The sequence below is a fragment of the Pyrus communis genome, chromosome 2, assembly GCF_041283825.1.
Source record: "Pyrus communis isolate YQ-2024b chromosome 2, ASM4128382v1, whole genome shotgun sequence".
In the NCBI taxonomy this organism is placed as follows: domain Eukaryota; kingdom Viridiplantae; phylum Streptophyta; class Magnoliopsida; order Rosales; family Rosaceae; genus Pyrus; species Pyrus communis.
Window position 1 is genome coordinate 1,277,261 of NC_142566.1, and position 18,196 is coordinate 1,295,456.

Here is an 18,196-nt window from a genome sequence, read left to right on the forward strand (position 1 = left end):
ATATTATAATTTTGTACAATATGTGAAGATATACTTGTCATTTGAAATTTTCATTAAATGAGCACTACTACTGTTGACACACCCCGACCGGAATCAAGGCGTGCTGGCCGTCACGTGAGGGTGACGTAACCATGTGCACAGTGTGAAAGAAAAAGATAATAATAAAAGTACGAATAAATAAAAACCAAACTACTAAAAATCTAGTTAAGGTAACACACTAATGCGAGACTAAGTGTGATAAATATAATCAGAGTTTAGAAAGCCTAAGTGCAGTCCAGAAGAACAAATACTAATTGCACAACACCCAAAGGTGATACTACATTTGTGATGTTCTGTCAGAACCACCGTTAAGTCCTCGTGAATCACCAAAGCTGCTTCTAACTAGAACCTGGAGGGGCGCAAAACAGAAAGTGTGAGTGGCAAAAACAAAGTTTTTCAAAATCATTTCATTATCAAAAGTTCTAACCCCTCGCCGTAAAACCTGTATAGTTTCCCAAAAAATAGAATATACGCATATATCGAAAACATGTTCAAAAGTATGTCATGTCGAATGCCTCCACATAAACAAGTAACATGTCAGCTGGAGTCACCTAACGTGACCTGTACGGCTGAATCTAGAGCTCAAATCCCCAACTCACTAACTATACCTGCACACGAGTCGGAATCACCTAAAGTGGTTTGTATGACAGGACTGGGTGTAAATAAATACGCTCAAGTGCTACAATCACGTGAAGACTTGGTGAATAATCACGGGTCACCTACGAATCGGAACCACCTATAGTGGTCTGTACGACAGGATTGTGCACCTATTTGGATCCAAGATGAGCGTGTGGTGCGGGAGGTGAACATCACGTGAAAGACTGTGTCCTACTCTGAGCTGGAGCACTAACACCGGAGGTGCAGGTTATGAGCTCTCTATGTATCTCACATAACCACTAATTCACAATCATAAACCATAAACTTACCTGGCACTTACATGTGCGTCCGCATCACTAAACATACATATATGCAACTACTAATGCATAAATAAATAGGCAAACACTATGCATGGCATTTAAAATATATAAATATTCAATTTCATTTTCTGGGAAAAACCACAAGTATATATGTATATACGGAAAACCAAAAGCTCACTCACTGATATGTGGAAGGGTCGTAACCCCCTTGCCTCGAGTGACTGCGCTCGTCCTCAGGATGGGTCTCACCTATATGCGAAACAACTATAAAAACGTCAATTTAAAGCACATAACCAAAACTAGATAATAATTTCTCATACAATGCTCAAATGGGGTGTGTGAATACACGTGAGTTATTCTGTCTTCTTTGTGGCAAGATTCGTGATCACGAGGATGAAAACTGCCCGGATTTAAGCAAATTCATTGCAGAAGGCCACCCCTTTCTTAATCTAGCGCCTCGCAACCCATAATCTTGTTGATGGCGAGGATGCTGTTGGATTGTCTAGTCATGGGCTGTTGCTTTCTTTTTTAGTTTATGTTTCAGCACTCTGGTCTGTGTATATGTCTTTGAGTAAGCTCACTTGCCCCATCCGTAGTCACTGATGGCTGGCGGATGGATACTGTATTTGGCTTTGGTTTGCTTGTACCGGTCGTGGAATATTAATACTCGACTTTTCTTGTATCTAAGTGGAAAGCCCTTTGCTTGTACAGGCCTTGGATGCAAAAGTTATTCAATGCACAGCTAACTTGCACATTAATGAAACAAAAATTTTGTAGATCCCGTTTGACCAATTGATCCGTGTTTTTGTTCCATTGTTCACTAGAGAAAGCCCCATCTTGGATGCATGGTACCAAGGTTCTAAAAGGCACTAGTCAGGCGGTTGACAGGGACCTAATGCCAAGGCATCTATGATCACCGTATTCAGTCAGTCGAGGGGAATGGTTTAGAGTTAAGTTGTAAGCTCTGTTTCTTTCTAATTTAGACACTCTGATTATTTCATTTGGCAATTCAACGATTGGGAAAAGCTTTATTAAGATCTAAGACCCTTTAGTAATATGAACCCTAATGGTAGTTGATTCAATAAAGGAGCGGCCACGGCAGAAGCATATTGTTCAATTGCTTCTTCCACTTTGTATTTCTTTTAACCCAGTTTATCGGCTCCCGACATTGAAAGAGCAAGGTCATGCATCTTGAACGCTTTTACCCTACCCTTCCGTGGGCTTTTCTCTTACCAGTTTTTTGCATGCCACGGGCAAGTGACCTCTGCTATGTAGCTTGGAGCTATCTGTTTTAGCTCAGCCCCTCCGAACGACATGCCACATGCCCCTTTCCTATCCACAAACCTCTTGTAATTTACACTAGTTTAGTAGATGGGGTGGGGCGGGTATGGTTGCAAGGGATGTTTCGGGTCATTTTGGGGCAGCTCGTGTGGCCAAGTTCGAAAATGTCTTCTCTCCGGCTCATGCTAAGGCCTTAGTGGCCAAAGAAGGCTTGGCGATGATTGTTGAAAGGGGCTTATCTAATATCATTCTAGAAAGCGACTCTCTCCAGATCACGACTGCGTTGCAGAGTCATTCGATTGACGTGTCCTTCATTGGGCCTTTCATTGAGGATGGCAAAGCTTTCATGTCAAGGATCACTGGAGCTAATTCGGCCCATGTTTGTCATCAAGCTAATGAAATGGTTCACCGTCTTGCAAGGGTTGCGCTGCGTGAGATGATTTCTCGATCATGGTTTGAGGAGCCGCCATATTTTCTAGCGGACCTCTTTGTAACCGACGCTTAAGGCTAAGACCATCTCCAACAATGGCTTATAACCTAAAATTCCCCTTTTTTTTCCCCTCAAAACCCACTCCAACCCATGTGCTAAATAAAACCTAAAACCCAAAACTTAAAGAGAAGGCCAAATACCAGCCCGTTTTTAGGCCAAAAGTCATTATGGGCCCTACCTGTTGTGAGTGAAACACGGGCTGTGTAGCCCAGTTTCCTTTCCGCCAGTCGCCCACGCGCCGCACGCTCCAGCATTTCCAATCAGCCGACAGCCCCACGTGGGGCTGTTCCCTCAGGTTTCAAAGCAAAAAGCAGCCTAACGGCTACTTTTTGCAATCCAATGGTGACTTTAAATGGGCCGTTGGGTAATCCAACGGTCCAGGTTCAATTTTTTTTTTTTTTAGTTTTATATTTATGTATTTATTGAATCCAACGGCTTAGATCAAATATAATTAAATATAACGGTAAAAAAAAAGATCTAACGGTCCAAATTTAAATCCAACGGCTAGAATAATTTTAAAAATTTATTTAACTTAAAATTTAACCAAAAACTCTATAAATACCTATGTATTTGTTCAAACATCCACACAAAACTCACTTTTCTCCTACAATTCTTCCAATTTTTCTTTATACCATTTATTCTCATTTCCAGAATTTTCAAGATGACAAAAGAGCATGTTAGAGGTCGTAATTGGACCTTTGACGAAGATATTGCTTTATGTTTGGCATGGATTTCGATTAGCGAAGATGGTGTTTATGATCGGTGGAAGATTATCAACAAAGCGTGCACTTTGTGGAAAGGAAGCTTGGAGAGAGCCATGGTTGACATGCCTAGTGGAAGGGGCGCCTCAGAAATTGTGAGTTTGTTTGTTGATATTTTAGTTGTCATGTACATAGTAGTATTTTGCAACTAATTGTTTTTATGTATTTGTTGCATAGGGTGACAAAGCAATGGCAATTTACAAGACAAGAACTACACCAAAAAATCAAGCTTTTAAGTTGCATCATGCTTGGAACATCCTCAAGGATTGTCCGAGGTGGGGAACCGATGCGAACCAACAATGTGGAAGATTATTTCATAATGAAGCCCCACCCCCAAATGATGTCAATGAAGGTGTGAATTTTACCGACAATGAAGGTATCGAACAAATGACCCCAACTTCTTCTTTTGCAAGGCCCCCGGGTAGTGATAAGCAAAAGGAAGCAAAGAGAAAAGGGAAGTCCTAATATCCGACACGTGCACAATTTGCTAGCGATATGGCAATAATGAACGAAATCCAGTGCCGTCGGCAAGAAGAATTGGCCCAGATGCTTTTGGCCATGAAGGAACAAGGGGATAGGGAGCAAGAAAGGTACAAAACTAATTTGATAATGGAGGACCTCGACAAATACACTCCAGAGAGGAAGAGATACTTACGTGGTAAGCAAAAGGAAATTTTACGAAGGAATGTCACAAGGATTATATTTCAAGATGATGATTCATCTCAAGACTATCACCCAAGTCCATCACCAAGTCAAGATGATGAATATCATTATTAAGTTTATGTAGTCTATGAGTTTTCGATTGTATTAAGTTTATGTAGTTTATTAATTGTTTTTATTTTTTTATTTTTTAAGTTTATGTGGTTTATTAATTGCCTTTTTTATTTTTTAAGTTTATGTGGTTTATTAAATGTCGTTGATATTAAGTTTATGTGGTTTCTCTTGATTTTCATGTATTGATTTAGTGATTTTTCAAAATTTATCGGAATTTAAATATTTTTAGGTTAAAATGTTCATAAAATTAATTTAGGATAGTCTACATAAATTTTTTTTTTTTTAAAAAGTTAATTTAAAAAAAAAAAAAGCCTTAATCCATTCTTTGATAATCTGAGGCTAAAATTTTAAGCCAGAAGGGTTGGATTAGAAAAGCTGTTTCTGGACTAAAACCTAAATTTTCTGGGCTAAATATTTTTAGGTTTTAGGTCACCATTGAAGATGGTCTAAGGCTGTTTGAGTGAGGGATGTTTTGAATCCCTTTGTTTGTGGTTGTAATGTTCTCACAACCTTGCTATTTTTCTGAAATGAAATTCTGTCGTTGCTATTAAAAAAAACAAAAAAAAAAAAAGAATACCACCTTGGCTCACATACAAATACAACCACCTAGCAACTATGAATTTCAAAACTGTCCCAAAGAATCTCAACTAGAATGCAAAACAACCAATCAGCGTGTATTAAGAAAATATTGTACATTTTCGATGATAATTAAGCCCACAACGATGCCCCAAAGCGAAGTCTATTGCATAATCCCTCCACTTCCCCACCCCTATACAGTTTTCATAATCCTTTTGTTTTGTAACATCCGTATTACTCATTCAATGGTCATAACACAACTCTTCCACGTTCCTTGTTCTCTTTTCCCACATCACATTAGAGCTTCCAAAAACAGTTTGTACCAAAGCGTTGAGAGTGGTAGGCGAATGATGAAACCGAAGTCTATGCTTTAACCTCCCATTCTGCACACAATGCACCAATATAGAGATAGACTGTCATTAATCTTTCCTCCTTAGGCAATGAAACAAGTATTAACACTACCATGAGCCAAAATCTATACAAAAATTTGTGCCTTATATGGTTCTTTTGCTTTCCAAATCATCTGAAGACGATAAAAAAGGGGAGCAGCTGATTCATTAATTAATCTGCTGAAGAATGACTTGCACAAAAATACATGGGATGACTCAAATCTTCCAATAATTTCTATCCGATGTCGTCAATCAATAGTAAAGACACATTTTCATGTAAATGATGTAAAGAAGAAAGCACCATAACCTCCAAATCTTTCTAAAACCTAATCTCTACCCCCAATCCCTACCGCTAAACAGAGATAGGATTGAAATGATTATCATGTGATATGTCTTCCCAAGGACATTGACTCAAGCCCTTACCCACAAACATTTATTTAACATTTTCTTTCAATGCGAATATTCAGCAGTGATTACCAATAAAGTAGTTGCAACATGAATGTGAATTTACAGATATTAAGATCGAGCAGGAGTATATGTTACGTCACCTGCTACGTAGTGGACAGAGGCTATCATTACTTTGTCCGAGTTTTGACCATCCTCCAAGTTCAAATTGTTTATATTTGAAGATATCTCTTCATTAAGATGAGCGTACTAGCATCCAATCAACCTTGTGCCTGAAAAACACAATGGTTTACAAAGTGCATTTTGTAATTAATATAGGAAATTATTTCAATAAACTAAGCTATAGTTAAATGCTAAAAGCAGAGATAAATTTAGTCCTTTCAGAAGAAAACTAGTGAGCACAGTGGTCATGTCTCTGGGCATCATACGAAGATCTGGAATAGTATCCCACATTAGTTGAGGTTAGGGGGTTTTTATGGGATGAAAGAGAGTTGCTCATTGTCAAGCACATAGGTAAATTAAAGTCAGGTTGCTAAGTTCTATTTAAACCTAAGTATATAAAATCCCCAAGAAACTCAACAAATGAGTCGAGGTTGAGTCAACACCACTCAAATTTCAACGGAAAACCTTTCATACTCCCTCACCTCTCTAAATAGATTTCTTTATTATTTTAACATGTAACTCATGTGATGATTGACTAGAAACAGAGTAACTTCATACGTAGCTCAGCACAAAATTAGAAAGGCAAAGCAGAAAAGAGTCATAGAGAAGGGGAAGTGATTTTAATGTACCTGAATTTTCCTTGGTGGTAATCATCCTATTTTTCAAGTCTTGAGCAGCCTCATTCATGCCTCGTTCATTGTAGGCTTGGATCATGGTAGCAAATGTGATATGATCAGGCACACATTTTTTCTCTTTCATTGCTAAAAACAGTTCACTCACCTTTCTTAGGTCACCAGCCCGACAATAAGCACTAATAATACAGTTGAAAAAAGGTGTATCTAACATGACATCCGAATTCTCTACTTGCCTCAAAATGGAATCAACCTTACTTATACTCCCAGCTTTGCTATACGCACTAACAAGAGAACAATAGGTGATAGAGTTGGGCTTCATTCCTTGATGCTTCATTCTTCGGAAATATTCATCCATCTTCTCAATATTTCCAGCTTTACCGAATACCTCAATTACAATATTATAAGTAACAATAGTAGGGGTGAAAAATCTTTTCTTCATAAATTCCATAACAGATCTCATCTTCTCGTACATTCTTGCCTTCCCATATGACTTAATCAGGATATTGAATGTCTTAGGGTCTGGCCTTATTCCCATCAGCTGAAATTCATCATACCACTTCTCCATCTTCTCTATCTGTCCACAATTCCCGTAAGCACTGAGAAAAGAATTGAAAGTGAAAACATCAGGAAGGCAGCTGCCACTTTCAATCATATTTGTCAACGTTTCCTCCATCAGTTCAAACATTTCAGCCTTACCATATCCATCAATTAGGGTATTGTATATGACTGTGTTGCATCCAATCCCCAGGTACAACATCTCAGCAAGAACTTGTTCAATCAGGTCAGGACGATTGAACTTGGTGCAGGAATTAATAAGAATAGAATACGTATATACGTCTGGTTTGCAGTCAGAAACTGACTTCATATCATCGACGGTAGAGAATGCCTTATCAAGGAGGCCACTTTTGCCATAAACACTAACTAGAGCTGTGTAGACATCAACAGTAGGTTTGAGCCCATCACTCAACATGAGCTCAAAAAGCAAGCTGGCCTGCTCAGGTTGCCTGCACTTGCCAAGCATCATCAGCAGCTTGGTGTACGTTTGGCATCTCGGCTCATACCAGTGCTGCTTACGAAGTAGACCAAAAATCTAAAGAAATGAACCGTTGGTTTTGGATTAAAAACAACTCAAAATTTGAACAAAAGGGAGAAACGAAGACTCAAAGTAATCCAGCGTATTTAAGATTGCAAACCAAGAAGCTATAACTAGAACTGAAAATTCTTGTGCAGACTTATTCAGTTTTAGATGTCCAGAGGAGTTTAGAATTGAACCCTTTGCTTATATATCTAATGAAAATGAACAAAATAGCAGCTATAAGCTTACTTCTCATCAAGTTTCACTTATTTACTAACAGAACTGAGAAAACAGAACATCTAACAGACCCAGAAGCCTCAATTGACAAAACAATAAATTCCCACAAGACCAAAGATCACTACCTTCTTCTGAGGCCACAAGTAATCCTATCCCCACTGAACTAAAGCTGTCAGCTTTTCATTTCATAATTAAAGTTCAATAGTTTCAAACTTACAATATCATTATTTTTAGAACAAAATAAACAACCCAAAATCCAAAATTCTCAGAAGATAAAAAAAAAAAAAAAAAAAAAAAACCCAATTCCGAAATTCTTAGAAACAAAAAACGCACTTCCAAAATTCTCAGAAACCAAAAAACAAAGAAAAAAAACAAGAGAGAAAATTCCAACAGACCTTGAGAGCAGTTTCCCAGAGATTGGCTGCAATAGCCTCGTCCAGAGCCTCCAAAACGGCCTTGGGCCAAAGGTTATTGTACTTCTTGGAGTTGGCTTTCCTCTCAATGTTTCTCACGGCGGCGTCCGTTCGGAGGAGTCGAGACAGATTCTTCTGCTCCTTCGTCGGAGACGGGTCGGAGCTCCGTTTCGATAAACGGAGGCAGCGGATTGTTGGGTTTGGTTTGTGGGTGTGTTCAGAGTAGAAAGTCGTCCAATACGTGGCGCCGGTTAAGGAGGTTGAGGTCGAGACGCGCAGGTTAGTGGGATAAAGGAGTTGACGCTCCATTGCACAGGGGCCAGTGATTGTCTCTTGACTGTTACGCGGGTAATGGGAGTGATGCTGGGTGGTCGGGGTTTTAAAGAAGAAGATGAGAAGTATCATAGTATGCCTAGGATAGGATGCGCTGGCAGGCCGGGTTCCAGGGAGAATTTTAAAGTAACTGGTATTTAAGGGAAAGAATCCCTTCCACCTAATCCACTAAGGTTACAAATTCGAATATTTAAAATTTGATTAAACAGTTAAAGTTATTTATAACTTTTTATGTGCCCCTATTTATAACCGTTGATCAAATTTCAAGGGTCTGAATTTATGAACTTGTAGAATTAGGTGGAAAGGATCCGGATAAGATCTTTTTTCGTATTTAAGCAGAATATTTCAGATGTCATAAAATAATTAGATGAATACATAAGTGTATATTATTTTTTAATTGTATTTCGATATGTGAAGTATTGCTTGAGTACCCAATACTTCAAAGAAATCTCTCCAATATAGTACAATAGACATCCATAATAAGATAATTCAAAACTCAACTTGAATATCAAGAACAAAACTGCATTTTATAAAAGATACACTACCCGAAAAGTATCACGAATAAAAACAAGTGACCATCAATAAAAACCTTTTTCATAAAAGAATATGCAAGATAATATTTCGAGTAAGCTTAATAGCATCACACATGACACAAACTAAAGACAATGCATGGCTTAACTTACTCTTAGAATCATACAATAACAATTAATCTTTATCTCATTAAGTGAAACCGACTGTATGAATCATACAACTCCACAACCCTTTGTTTGCACCCTTCAATTTGCTTCAAGTACTTTATATCTTTTCTTAAAATCTTATCTAAGTCTTCCTAAATCTTTCTCTCTTCCTTTTGACTTGAGCCTCTTTATTGTTCCGCTTCTTTCTTCTTTTTTGACAAACAAAAGAAAACCCATCTTTCGTCAAAAAAGTGAAAACTTGGCTATTCAAGGATTGAGAAATAACTTCTTAAAATACTTCGTAGCCTATTTACATAACTTTGTGCTTATGATCGATATGGTTGATAAAATTAAGTTAAAACTAAGATTGTTTAATGTTCAAAAATAGATGGATGGATAATGTAAAAATGTATTTCAACTTTATCTATTTACTACAATTGATTGATAAAACGATATAATTTTAATTAATTTTTTTCAACCTTCACAAAATAGTTTATAATATAAATTGTTCTAATTATAAACACAAAGTTTTGATGATGAATCCATAACCCATACACTTCTGGTAAAAAAAAAAAAATAATAATAATGAAAATGATTTGAAAATTTTGAGTTTTAACTATAAAAACAACATAAAAGATAAAATAAATAGTAACAAGATTGATTTTTTAGTGTAAAAATATGATTTTTCGTGTGGTAAAAAAATGCCAAACCAAAGGTGAAGAGGTGAGAGAGAGCAGACGACGCTGGTAAAATAAAAAAGAAGCTTATTCCTGGCCGCCCGATCAGTTTTGAACGGCCGATGTTGATTGGTGAGGAAGAGTTCGGAGAGAATCTGCATCCCGCGCAGTAAAACCCTGAGGCCATAAACCCTAATTCCTAAAACCCTCGGCCCCAATTTTGAAACTCCCACCCATAGCTATACATAGTCCCCAAAAATCTCAATTTTACAGAACAATTTGGACTTCAGCAATGACAATGGAGGTGGAAGGAGGAGAGGGGAAGGGGAAGACTATGTTGTGCCTTCTGACGGACCCAGATGGAAATCCATTAGGAACTCCGGTCAACTTTCCTCTAAACACAGAACCGCAACACCTTCAACAGATCGTCAATCAGCTTCGTCGAAATGTATAATCATTTCTACTTCTTCTCTTTGAAATTTTCCATCTTAGTGTTGCGTTTTGTAATTCGCCTGTTAAAAGATGTAGAATTTCGATTAATAATATAAAATGTGTGAGCAAAATTGAAGAAGAATGTTTCTTGAACTGATGGGATTGTAGAAATTTTCTTTTTAGAAATGATTTTATTTTTATTGAAATTTGTAAACATTTAAAAAAAAAAGAATTGAAAAAAATATCAGCTTTGTCATTGATTGTGTTGAAAAATGTGTAAATACTTCAATTAGATGCTTCATATGTATTCAATGTAAGTAATCTGATTGTTCTACGTATTTTCAGGATTCTGGATAAAATCAGTAGTTTCTGTTTTGATGATTTTAGAATTTTTTTTTTTTTAGTTGTCAATCATTATTAGGTTTCTAGCGCGTTATTTGGTACAGTCTGTATCATCAAGTTTGTTAATTGAAAACATATCCAGATTTATGAATCTTGCATGCAATGATTTGTGACATTTTTTGCGGATCCTGCTTCATGTGTTGTGGTTTTCCATGGTCATACGAGTAATGAGGTACACGTTTTGGGTTTGTTCAGGAGGAGAGGCTACCGTATGCTTTCTATATAGCAGATAAGGAACTTGTTGAGTCACTTGGAAAGTTTGCAGAGAAGAACAAAAGTGAGTTAGATAATGGCAGCATTTCAGCTGCCATGATTGTATTTATCTTAAAAATTAATGATTTTAGGTCCATCTTTTCATGTGATACTCTTTTCTGGTGAAAAACCTTGGCAGTTTCTGTGGAGAAGGTGCTTCATATAGTTTATCAACCACAAGCTGTTTTCCGAATTCGGCCTGTTCATCGTTGCTCAGCAACAATTGCTGGTAAATCTTGTGATCAACCTTTCTCGAGATTGGCTCACTAGATGACATTTTTTGTTACTGGTATGACATATATAATGTAATTTTTGTTTATGATCGAATCAAACCTATTGTTCTGTCACTACAGGTCACACAGAAGCTGTACTTTCAGTTGCTTTTAGCCCTGATGGCCAACAGTTGGCGAGTGGTTCTGGTGATACCACCGTCCGACTATGGGACCTTAATACTCAGACGCCGTTGTTCACATGTACAGGTTTGGAGTCTTAGTTTAATACTACATTCCTAGCCCTTATACCTTTTAAACATTACACAATGCTTGTACACTATGAAAAGTTATATAAAACGGAAGATAAAATTGTGGAATGAAAAAGAGAGAAGGAATTACAGATAATTTGGATATCTGAGAGTATATTTTCCCGGATTACTGTAATGATTAGAGATCGATAATATAAGTATTATTAGTTTAAGGCTTTTTCACTGAGACTATAATTCGTATGGGGAATGTCACATCCTGTGGTTTCTTAGGGTAATAGCACACTTATGCATCCTGTGGTTTGCTGCATACCTAGTGAAAATAAAGTTCCTTCATTTTTTCCTTTCAACATTTATTTTTGTTTGATGGCTCACGTTAAATTGTAGTCTATTACATTTTATAAGGCCCTCATAAATTTTGAACTTTTTCCCCATAAAATAATAATATATCTTAAGCAGATGGTCACTCTTCACCGTCTTGTCGTTCTACTATTTGCACTAACTGTGGACCTTGTTTTATTCAGGACATAAGAATTGGGTCCTTGCTATTGCATGGTCACCTGATGGGAAGTATCTTGTTAGTGGCAGCAAGGCTGGAGAACTTCAATGTTGGGATCCACGAACAGGGAAGCCATCAGGAAATCCACTTATTGTAAAGTCTCTATGCTTCAGTCACTGATCATTATGAACTTCTTTATTGTTTGTTACATTTTGCACTCTGTCGCTTGTGACACATATAGGGAGAAACTCTTCTGCAATGAGGATCTTGCTATAACATTACGCTCAAAAGCACTAGAAGGAAAATGTTCCTTCGCTCTTTCTCTGTGCATGTTTTTAAGTAATGAGTTCCCATTCCCATAAACATTAAAGCAATGAGCGCCAATATACTTTTTTAAATACATAATAAGGACCTTATAACATATGTTAATTAATGGGGTATTATGTGCCATGAATTTTAACACCTTTATAAGATGAAAGTAGGTTCCCCTTGTATTTGGATGTCGAAATTTACTGTTTGAAATTTTGAATAAATCCACATGTTAGGCTGTCTGCAATTAGGTAACCTTCTGGATTAAGTGTAATGCCCCATTTAGACTTTCTCAAGATTGTGGTAGTTATGTGAAATCAAAATAAAGGAAGAGGGTTCCTAAAAGTAGCCTTTTACTTGACAATCCCTACTGCCTTACTGGGAACATGTGTCTTCTTTGTTATTTGTATGATAAAAATATTATTCCATTCATTTGTTAGGGCCACAAGAAATGGATTACTGGAATCTCTTGGGAACCAGTCCACCTAAGTGCTCCGTGTCGACGCTTTGTGAGTGCCAGCAAAGATGGTGATGCACGTATATGGGATGTTACGTTGAGGAAATCTGTTGTATGTCTTAGTGGCCACACACTTGCAGTAACATGTGTAAAATGGGGTGGAGATGGTTTCATATACACAGGGTATATTTTTTTTTCCTAATTCTTTTGATAATAAGAAACATATCTTTCTAATGAAAAGTAAAATGCAATATTTGTTATTTATGTTTGACATAATTCTGTAAATTATTAAAATAAAATAAAAAAACTCTGCGGATGATCATAATGCTCATTAATTTAAATGGTCCAATTATCCTGACATCGATTTACACCTTGTTCCCCTATGTTGTAAAAAGAAAAATTATTGGATTCTTGGCCAAGACTTTTGGGATGACAATACGATTTATAACAAATATCTCTATCTTAACTGTCTCAGCTCCCAGGATTGTACTATCAAAGTCTGGGAGACCACACAAGGAAAACTAATTCGTGAACTGAAGGTAAGTAAGATCATGATATTTGCAACATGCCATAGATCTGTTTTAAACTTTTGTGCATTGTCCATATCCTATAACGTATTTATCTATGCTTTATTCTGATCTGTAGATGTGTTGATTCATTGTTTATTATGGGCTTCTTGACCAAATTATAGTGGTTTTTTTATAATGATTTTAATGATAATCTATTTCCATCTCTTCTTTAAGACCTTGTTATGTGAGGGTATATAAAGTGCTTTTGAAAAAAAAAAGCAGTATTATAGTGTTTGGTAAACTTTTATGTAAAACAGATGTGAAAAAAAGCCAGTTTTTCAAAGCTGGGTTTTGCAGCTTCTTGTTTTTGGCTTTTTTTCACCCAAAACTGTGAAAAAAAGCTGAAGCTGAATGTTTACCAAACACAAAAACAGCTTCCAACTTTTTTTGATACCAGCTTTTTTCAGAATCACCTCAATACCAAATCAGGCCATAGACTGTTCAAATTTGTGATTTTTTACTTCAATGGGTTTCTGGATTTCTTATTTACAGAACTTTCATCGGAGTGTGTATTAGCTAGTGTCTGTCTCTTTTATTAACAATTTGAATTTCTAATTCCAGATTATATGATTTTGCAATTCAATTGTTCTGTTGTTTTTCATTCCTTTTAAGTCACTTATGGTTAGTAATATGCTTATTCGTCTAATTTCATATGCCTTGTCCACGGAATGGTACTTGTTGATATTCAATTGTTGATGCTCATGGATCTCAATGTCTGTATTTTACATTTCATGGCCTTTGATATCTTATATGGTATGTTTAGGGTCATGGTCATTGGGTTAACTCTCTTACATTGAGTACTGAATATATTCTTCGTACGGGAGCCTTTGATCACACTGGCAAGCAATATTCATCTCCAGAGGAAATGAAGCAGGTGATTGTTATCTTCTGCTTTTATACTTGCATTAGTCCCTGTTTGGTTTGATATTGTTCATTGTCTTCAGGTGTCATGTTGTTTCATTTGAAATGAGTAGTGTGGTTCGATTTTTCATAGTGATATTTTAGTATCAAAAGAGAAAAAAATTTGGTGCCGTTTCACTAGTTTTAAGGGGCCTTCCACTCATTCATTTATTTAATTGTTCCTGATGGTGTGGATTTTACCCTCCTTTTAATAAGTCACCCTTGTATGGAAGAAGTACAAAACAAATTAAAAGGCGAGGAAAATGGTCATTTTTTTTAACTTTGTATTCATCTTTTTCTTTGACATTGATGTTGAGGAGGACAAGAACTATTTTCTGAGTATTCCCTTTGAATCTCCGCTTTTGAGTTCCTTTTCAATTGGGAACTGCAAACTCTTGACCTTTGATTGAACAATTCCTAAGCTGGAATACCTGTATTGAAGAATTGTGTTATCAAATTTATTGATGCTGATTATTTCAGAACTCACTAAGCTTGAGGGTAGATTTTTTGAAGCTTTTATTTTGTGCGCTTCTATTACATTGGTTGCCACATCTCAGTTTTGTGATTAAATTACAGTTTTCTGACTAAAGGAAACCTCTCCTGATATATGCTTTCTTCCTCATCCAAGGAACTGATTGTATTTTATTTTACTAACATATAGGCAGCTTTGGAAAGATATAACAAAATGAAAGGCGATTCCCCTGAAAGATTGGTTTCTGGATCTGATGATTTCACAATGTTTCTATGGGAACCTTTTCTCAAAAAACAACCTAAAACTCGCATGACGGGTCACCAACAGGTAAAATAATTGAATGCTATGTCCGGTTGTTAATCTTTATTTTATTTTATTTTTGCTCAAACCAAGTTTCTTATTATTGTTTATTTGAAGTGCAATACTACCTTAGTTTTGCAGTTTGTGTCTGTATCAATGCTTGTGATTATGACTTAAAATGACAAGATCTTATTCATCAGCTGACATGGTAACAGCCCATATATATAAATCTTAATAATGGAAGTATGAACATGTTTCTTGGTAACAGCCTATAAACCACGTCTGCTTTTCACCTGATGGGCAATGGATAGCAAGTGCCTCATTTGATAGGTCTGTCAAGTTATGGAACGGTACTACTGGAAAATTTGTTGCAGCTTTCCGGGGCCATGTTGGTCCTGTCTACCAGATCAGGTCTGAATTGATTTCAATGGTTTCTGTTTTTTGAACGGTTATGCTGTATGGCTAATTATTACCTATCGCCTCACAGCTGGTCAGCAGACAGCAGGCTACTTGTTAGTGGCAGCAAAGATTCCACTCTTAAGGTAAACCACTTACTGGTACTGAACTTTCTTTTTGTGGTGATAAGGATTCTTGACAAAGAGTGAGATTTTAAGATTTCACGTTGCGTTTGAAGCACATCAGGAATCATAATGTGGTGTAAGTGGAGAAAGTAATTGACATGTGATTTCTTCACATTTTGATAACTATTTATGTCAGACGATAAGAGTCATCTCAAATCTTGCTAGTGGTATCAATATCAGTTCATATGTAAACTGGATTTCGGTTTCCATTGAAATGACATCAAATTGATTTGAGTTTGTATATCAAGCCTAAGATTGTTTTCACACATCCGAGAAGTAAAGTGTTGTCTTTTAATTTCCACTAATGATTTTGCCAGTACAAGGCATATTTCTTAGTTTTGACCTGATATTTTGTGGTTATGTACATGGATATGGTCATGGCATAAGCAATCATGGAATATTTTCATCACGTATGAACTCTTCAAACTATTGAGCTACTAAATTCAGATGCCTTACACTTGTTTTGTTATACTGTGTACCTTGGTTGGGGTGCTATGCTCTTGTTGCTACTAGTGGAAGTATCTCGGGGTTACATCTGTGACTTATGGATGAATTTATTTTAATCATGTAGGTTTGGGATATCAAAGCACGGGCGCTAAAACTAGATCTTCCTGGCCATGCAGATGAGGTGTGTTTTCCCTTCACCTTAAAGACACAGATATACTGTTTCCTTTATTGAAGCATGCTTGGAGGAGGATTCCATAGGACAGAGACCAATTGAAAACTGCAGGAAGACATCAACTAAATCAATTGACCCTCACGTAAAGCAATGCATAAGGATTTGTCCATGTCTTCTAATTCTACTCAAGTGCTTTTAGATATTGCATGAATTAAGCTACCCCATCCATATGCGAGAAGGCAGCACGTGTAAACCAAGTTTTCTTCACCCATCTTGAATCTTTACAAAAACAAGTTGGGCTACTTTGAGGGAACCCAAGTCCTCCAGATTTCTATCGTCTGGTGGCACTTTATCTTCATTCTACATGTTATATGAGGAGTACATAGCAGTTAGTGCCACAAAAGAAGACAAACAAAATATGTCATATCTATACTGTAGACTCTTTACTGAATCGATAGACCTTCAGTTTAGGCAACCTAGAACAATTTTTCAATTTTCCATTTTATGCATGCACCGGTAAGAAACTTTACACACATGTCCTCTTTATATTGACATATGGTTTAACCCATTTTCGAATTTTCAACTTCTTTTTGAAAGGTTTTTGCTGTCGATTGGAGTCCAGATGGTCAGAAGGTTGCTTCTGGTGGTAAAGATAGAGTTCTGAAGTTATGGATGGGCTAGACCAACGGTAGGCCGAAGTGCGGGCAGCTAGATAATTGAAATACATGATGGTGGTAAATGAGCACTGAAGTATTTGGTACGGTATACATAAAGTATACTGTACAAGTACAGTATACGAACAAGGATTGGGAATCTAATAATCCGTCACAAGAGAGGTTGAAAGGAAAAGCTTCTAAATCAGCATTAAAGTTTTCGATCCATTGGGGGGAAGGCATTTTATGAGCTGTCAGTTGAATCTGGGTGTAACTTTACGTTGTGTTGGATGGAAACGAACCTTGAACTGATATTTTGTTTGTTATTGTGGGAAATGTATGGTGCCAATATATGAATATAACATTTCGTAGCTCTGAACAATACAATTCATGATTGTCATTCTGGATTTGTTGCTGCCTTTAGTTAAAAAGCATGGATTTGATGGGTTAAAAACGTACTTATTTGGGGCCGTGGAGCAAGTTGATGAACCATGAAGTTGGTTTTACCATTCCTGCCAAAATATGAAGTTGGTTTTTCTCCTTTGGTTTGGGCAGTGGGCTAGAGTTTTACTCAACTTTAAAATGTAAAACACAATCGCCATTTAGTAGTATAGTCCAGTAGTATTCTTTTTTACTTGTAAATGAAAGGTCTTAGGTTGGATTTTCGCCAAAGGGAATTTGAACCACATTATTGCTAGCACAATTGTAAGACTAAGCATATCGTCTTTTCTTAATGTAGATAATATGATTTGTTAAAAAAAAAAATGTAAAACACAATCGGGCTCGGTATTATTCAACTCCGTTTCAGATAAAGGCGCATAACGGTTTTAAGCCCAAATGGATTATGCCACTACCAAAGACCGAATTGTTATTTTGTAGTTCGAACAAATGGACTGTTGTATGTGGAACTCACTTACACGAGAGAGTACGTCAACACGATTATTTTTTGAGTGATGATAGACCTAAACCCATCCCATTGTTCTATTTCTACACTTATATTATAATTTCACTCACCATAAAAATTAAAAAAATTAAAAAATTATTTCTCCACCCACCAAAAACCAAAACCTTTGACACCTGCCAAAGGGAAAGGAAGAGAGAAGCACAAGGGAAGTTTTCCAATATAGAGGCAGATTGCTCCAAATCAATTTATTCCAACTGGAATTGGGTATTCTTTGATTTTAAAATCAGGGTTGTCGTCATTGTTCATTTATGAGGAAAAGGAGGAGAGGATGGAGGTCGTAGTACCAGAATTGAAAGGGAGAGTGGGGTGGTGTTTGTTGCTGGGGAGGGTAATGGATGATTGGGGATTTGATAGTCATCGGTCCATTGTGGATGATTTGGGAGGATGATGGATTTATTTTTACTTTTGTTAGTTTTAGTTTTTCTTTATTCTCTTTTAGTTTATTTAATTAAAGTTATAACAAATTTA

General features: G+C 36.6%; 2 protein-coding genes across 2 annotated transcripts; one reads left to right on the forward strand and one right to left on the reverse strand.

The window, feature by feature from the left end:
• Positions 1-4,915: 4,915 nt before the first annotated feature.
• On the reverse strand, positions 4,916-8,592 carry LOC137748740 (LOW protein: PPR containing protein). The gene is made up of 4 exons (XM_068488919.2): positions 8,137-8,592; positions 6,424-7,519; positions 5,776-5,904; positions 4,916-5,221 (listed from the first exon to the last, which is right to left on the reverse strand). The coding sequence occupies exons 1-3, from the start codon at positions 8,557-8,559 to the stop codon at positions 5,882-5,884; spliced, it is 1,542 nt and encodes a 513-aa protein (XP_068345020.1). The 5' UTR covers positions 8,560-8,592; the 3' UTR covers positions 4,916-5,221; positions 5,776-5,881.
• A 1,275-nt stretch (positions 8,593-9,867) lies between these two features.
• LOC137748739 (notchless protein homolog) lies at positions 9,868-17,164 on the forward strand. The gene is made up of 13 exons (XM_068488918.2): positions 9,868-10,289; positions 10,871-10,952; positions 11,067-11,156; positions 11,281-11,406; positions 11,930-12,057; positions 12,654-12,853; positions 13,146-13,209; positions 14,003-14,113; positions 14,801-14,938; positions 15,180-15,322; positions 15,399-15,453; positions 16,064-16,120; positions 16,709-17,164. Exons 1-13 carry the CDS (start codon positions 10,134-10,136, stop codon positions 16,790-16,792), a joined length of 1,434 nt encoding a protein of 477 aa, XP_068345019.1. The 5' UTR covers positions 9,868-10,133; the 3' UTR covers positions 16,793-17,164.
• Positions 17,165-18,196: the final 1,032 nt, after the last annotated feature.

Bases quoted from the DNA above. Each gene is read 5' to 3' on its own strand.
- LOC137748739 (XM_068488918.2), top strand. From the start codon at position 10,134: ATGACAATGGAGGTGGAAGGAGGAGAGGGGAAGGGGAAGACTATGTTG. The intron at 11,157-11,280 runs GTAAATCTTGTG...CTGTCACTACAG, and splicing joins TTGCTCAGCAACAATTGCTG to GTCACACAGAAGCTGTACTT. The intron at 14,114-14,800 runs GTGATTGTTATC...ACTAACATATAG, and splicing joins CTCCAGAGGAAATGAAGCAG to GCAGCTTTGGAAAGATATAA.
- LOC137748740 (XM_068488919.2), bottom strand. From the start codon at position 8,559: ATGATACTTCTCATCTTCTTCTTTAAAACCCCGACCACCCAGCATCAC. The intron at 7,520-8,136 runs GTCTGTTGGAAT...TCATTTCTTTAG, and splicing joins TCTGGGAAACTGCTCTCAAG to ATTTTTGGTCTACTTCGTAA. The intron at 5,905-6,423 runs GTACATTAAAAT...TGTGTTTTTCAG, and splicing joins TACCACCAAGGAAAATTCAG to GCACAAGGTTGATTGGATGC.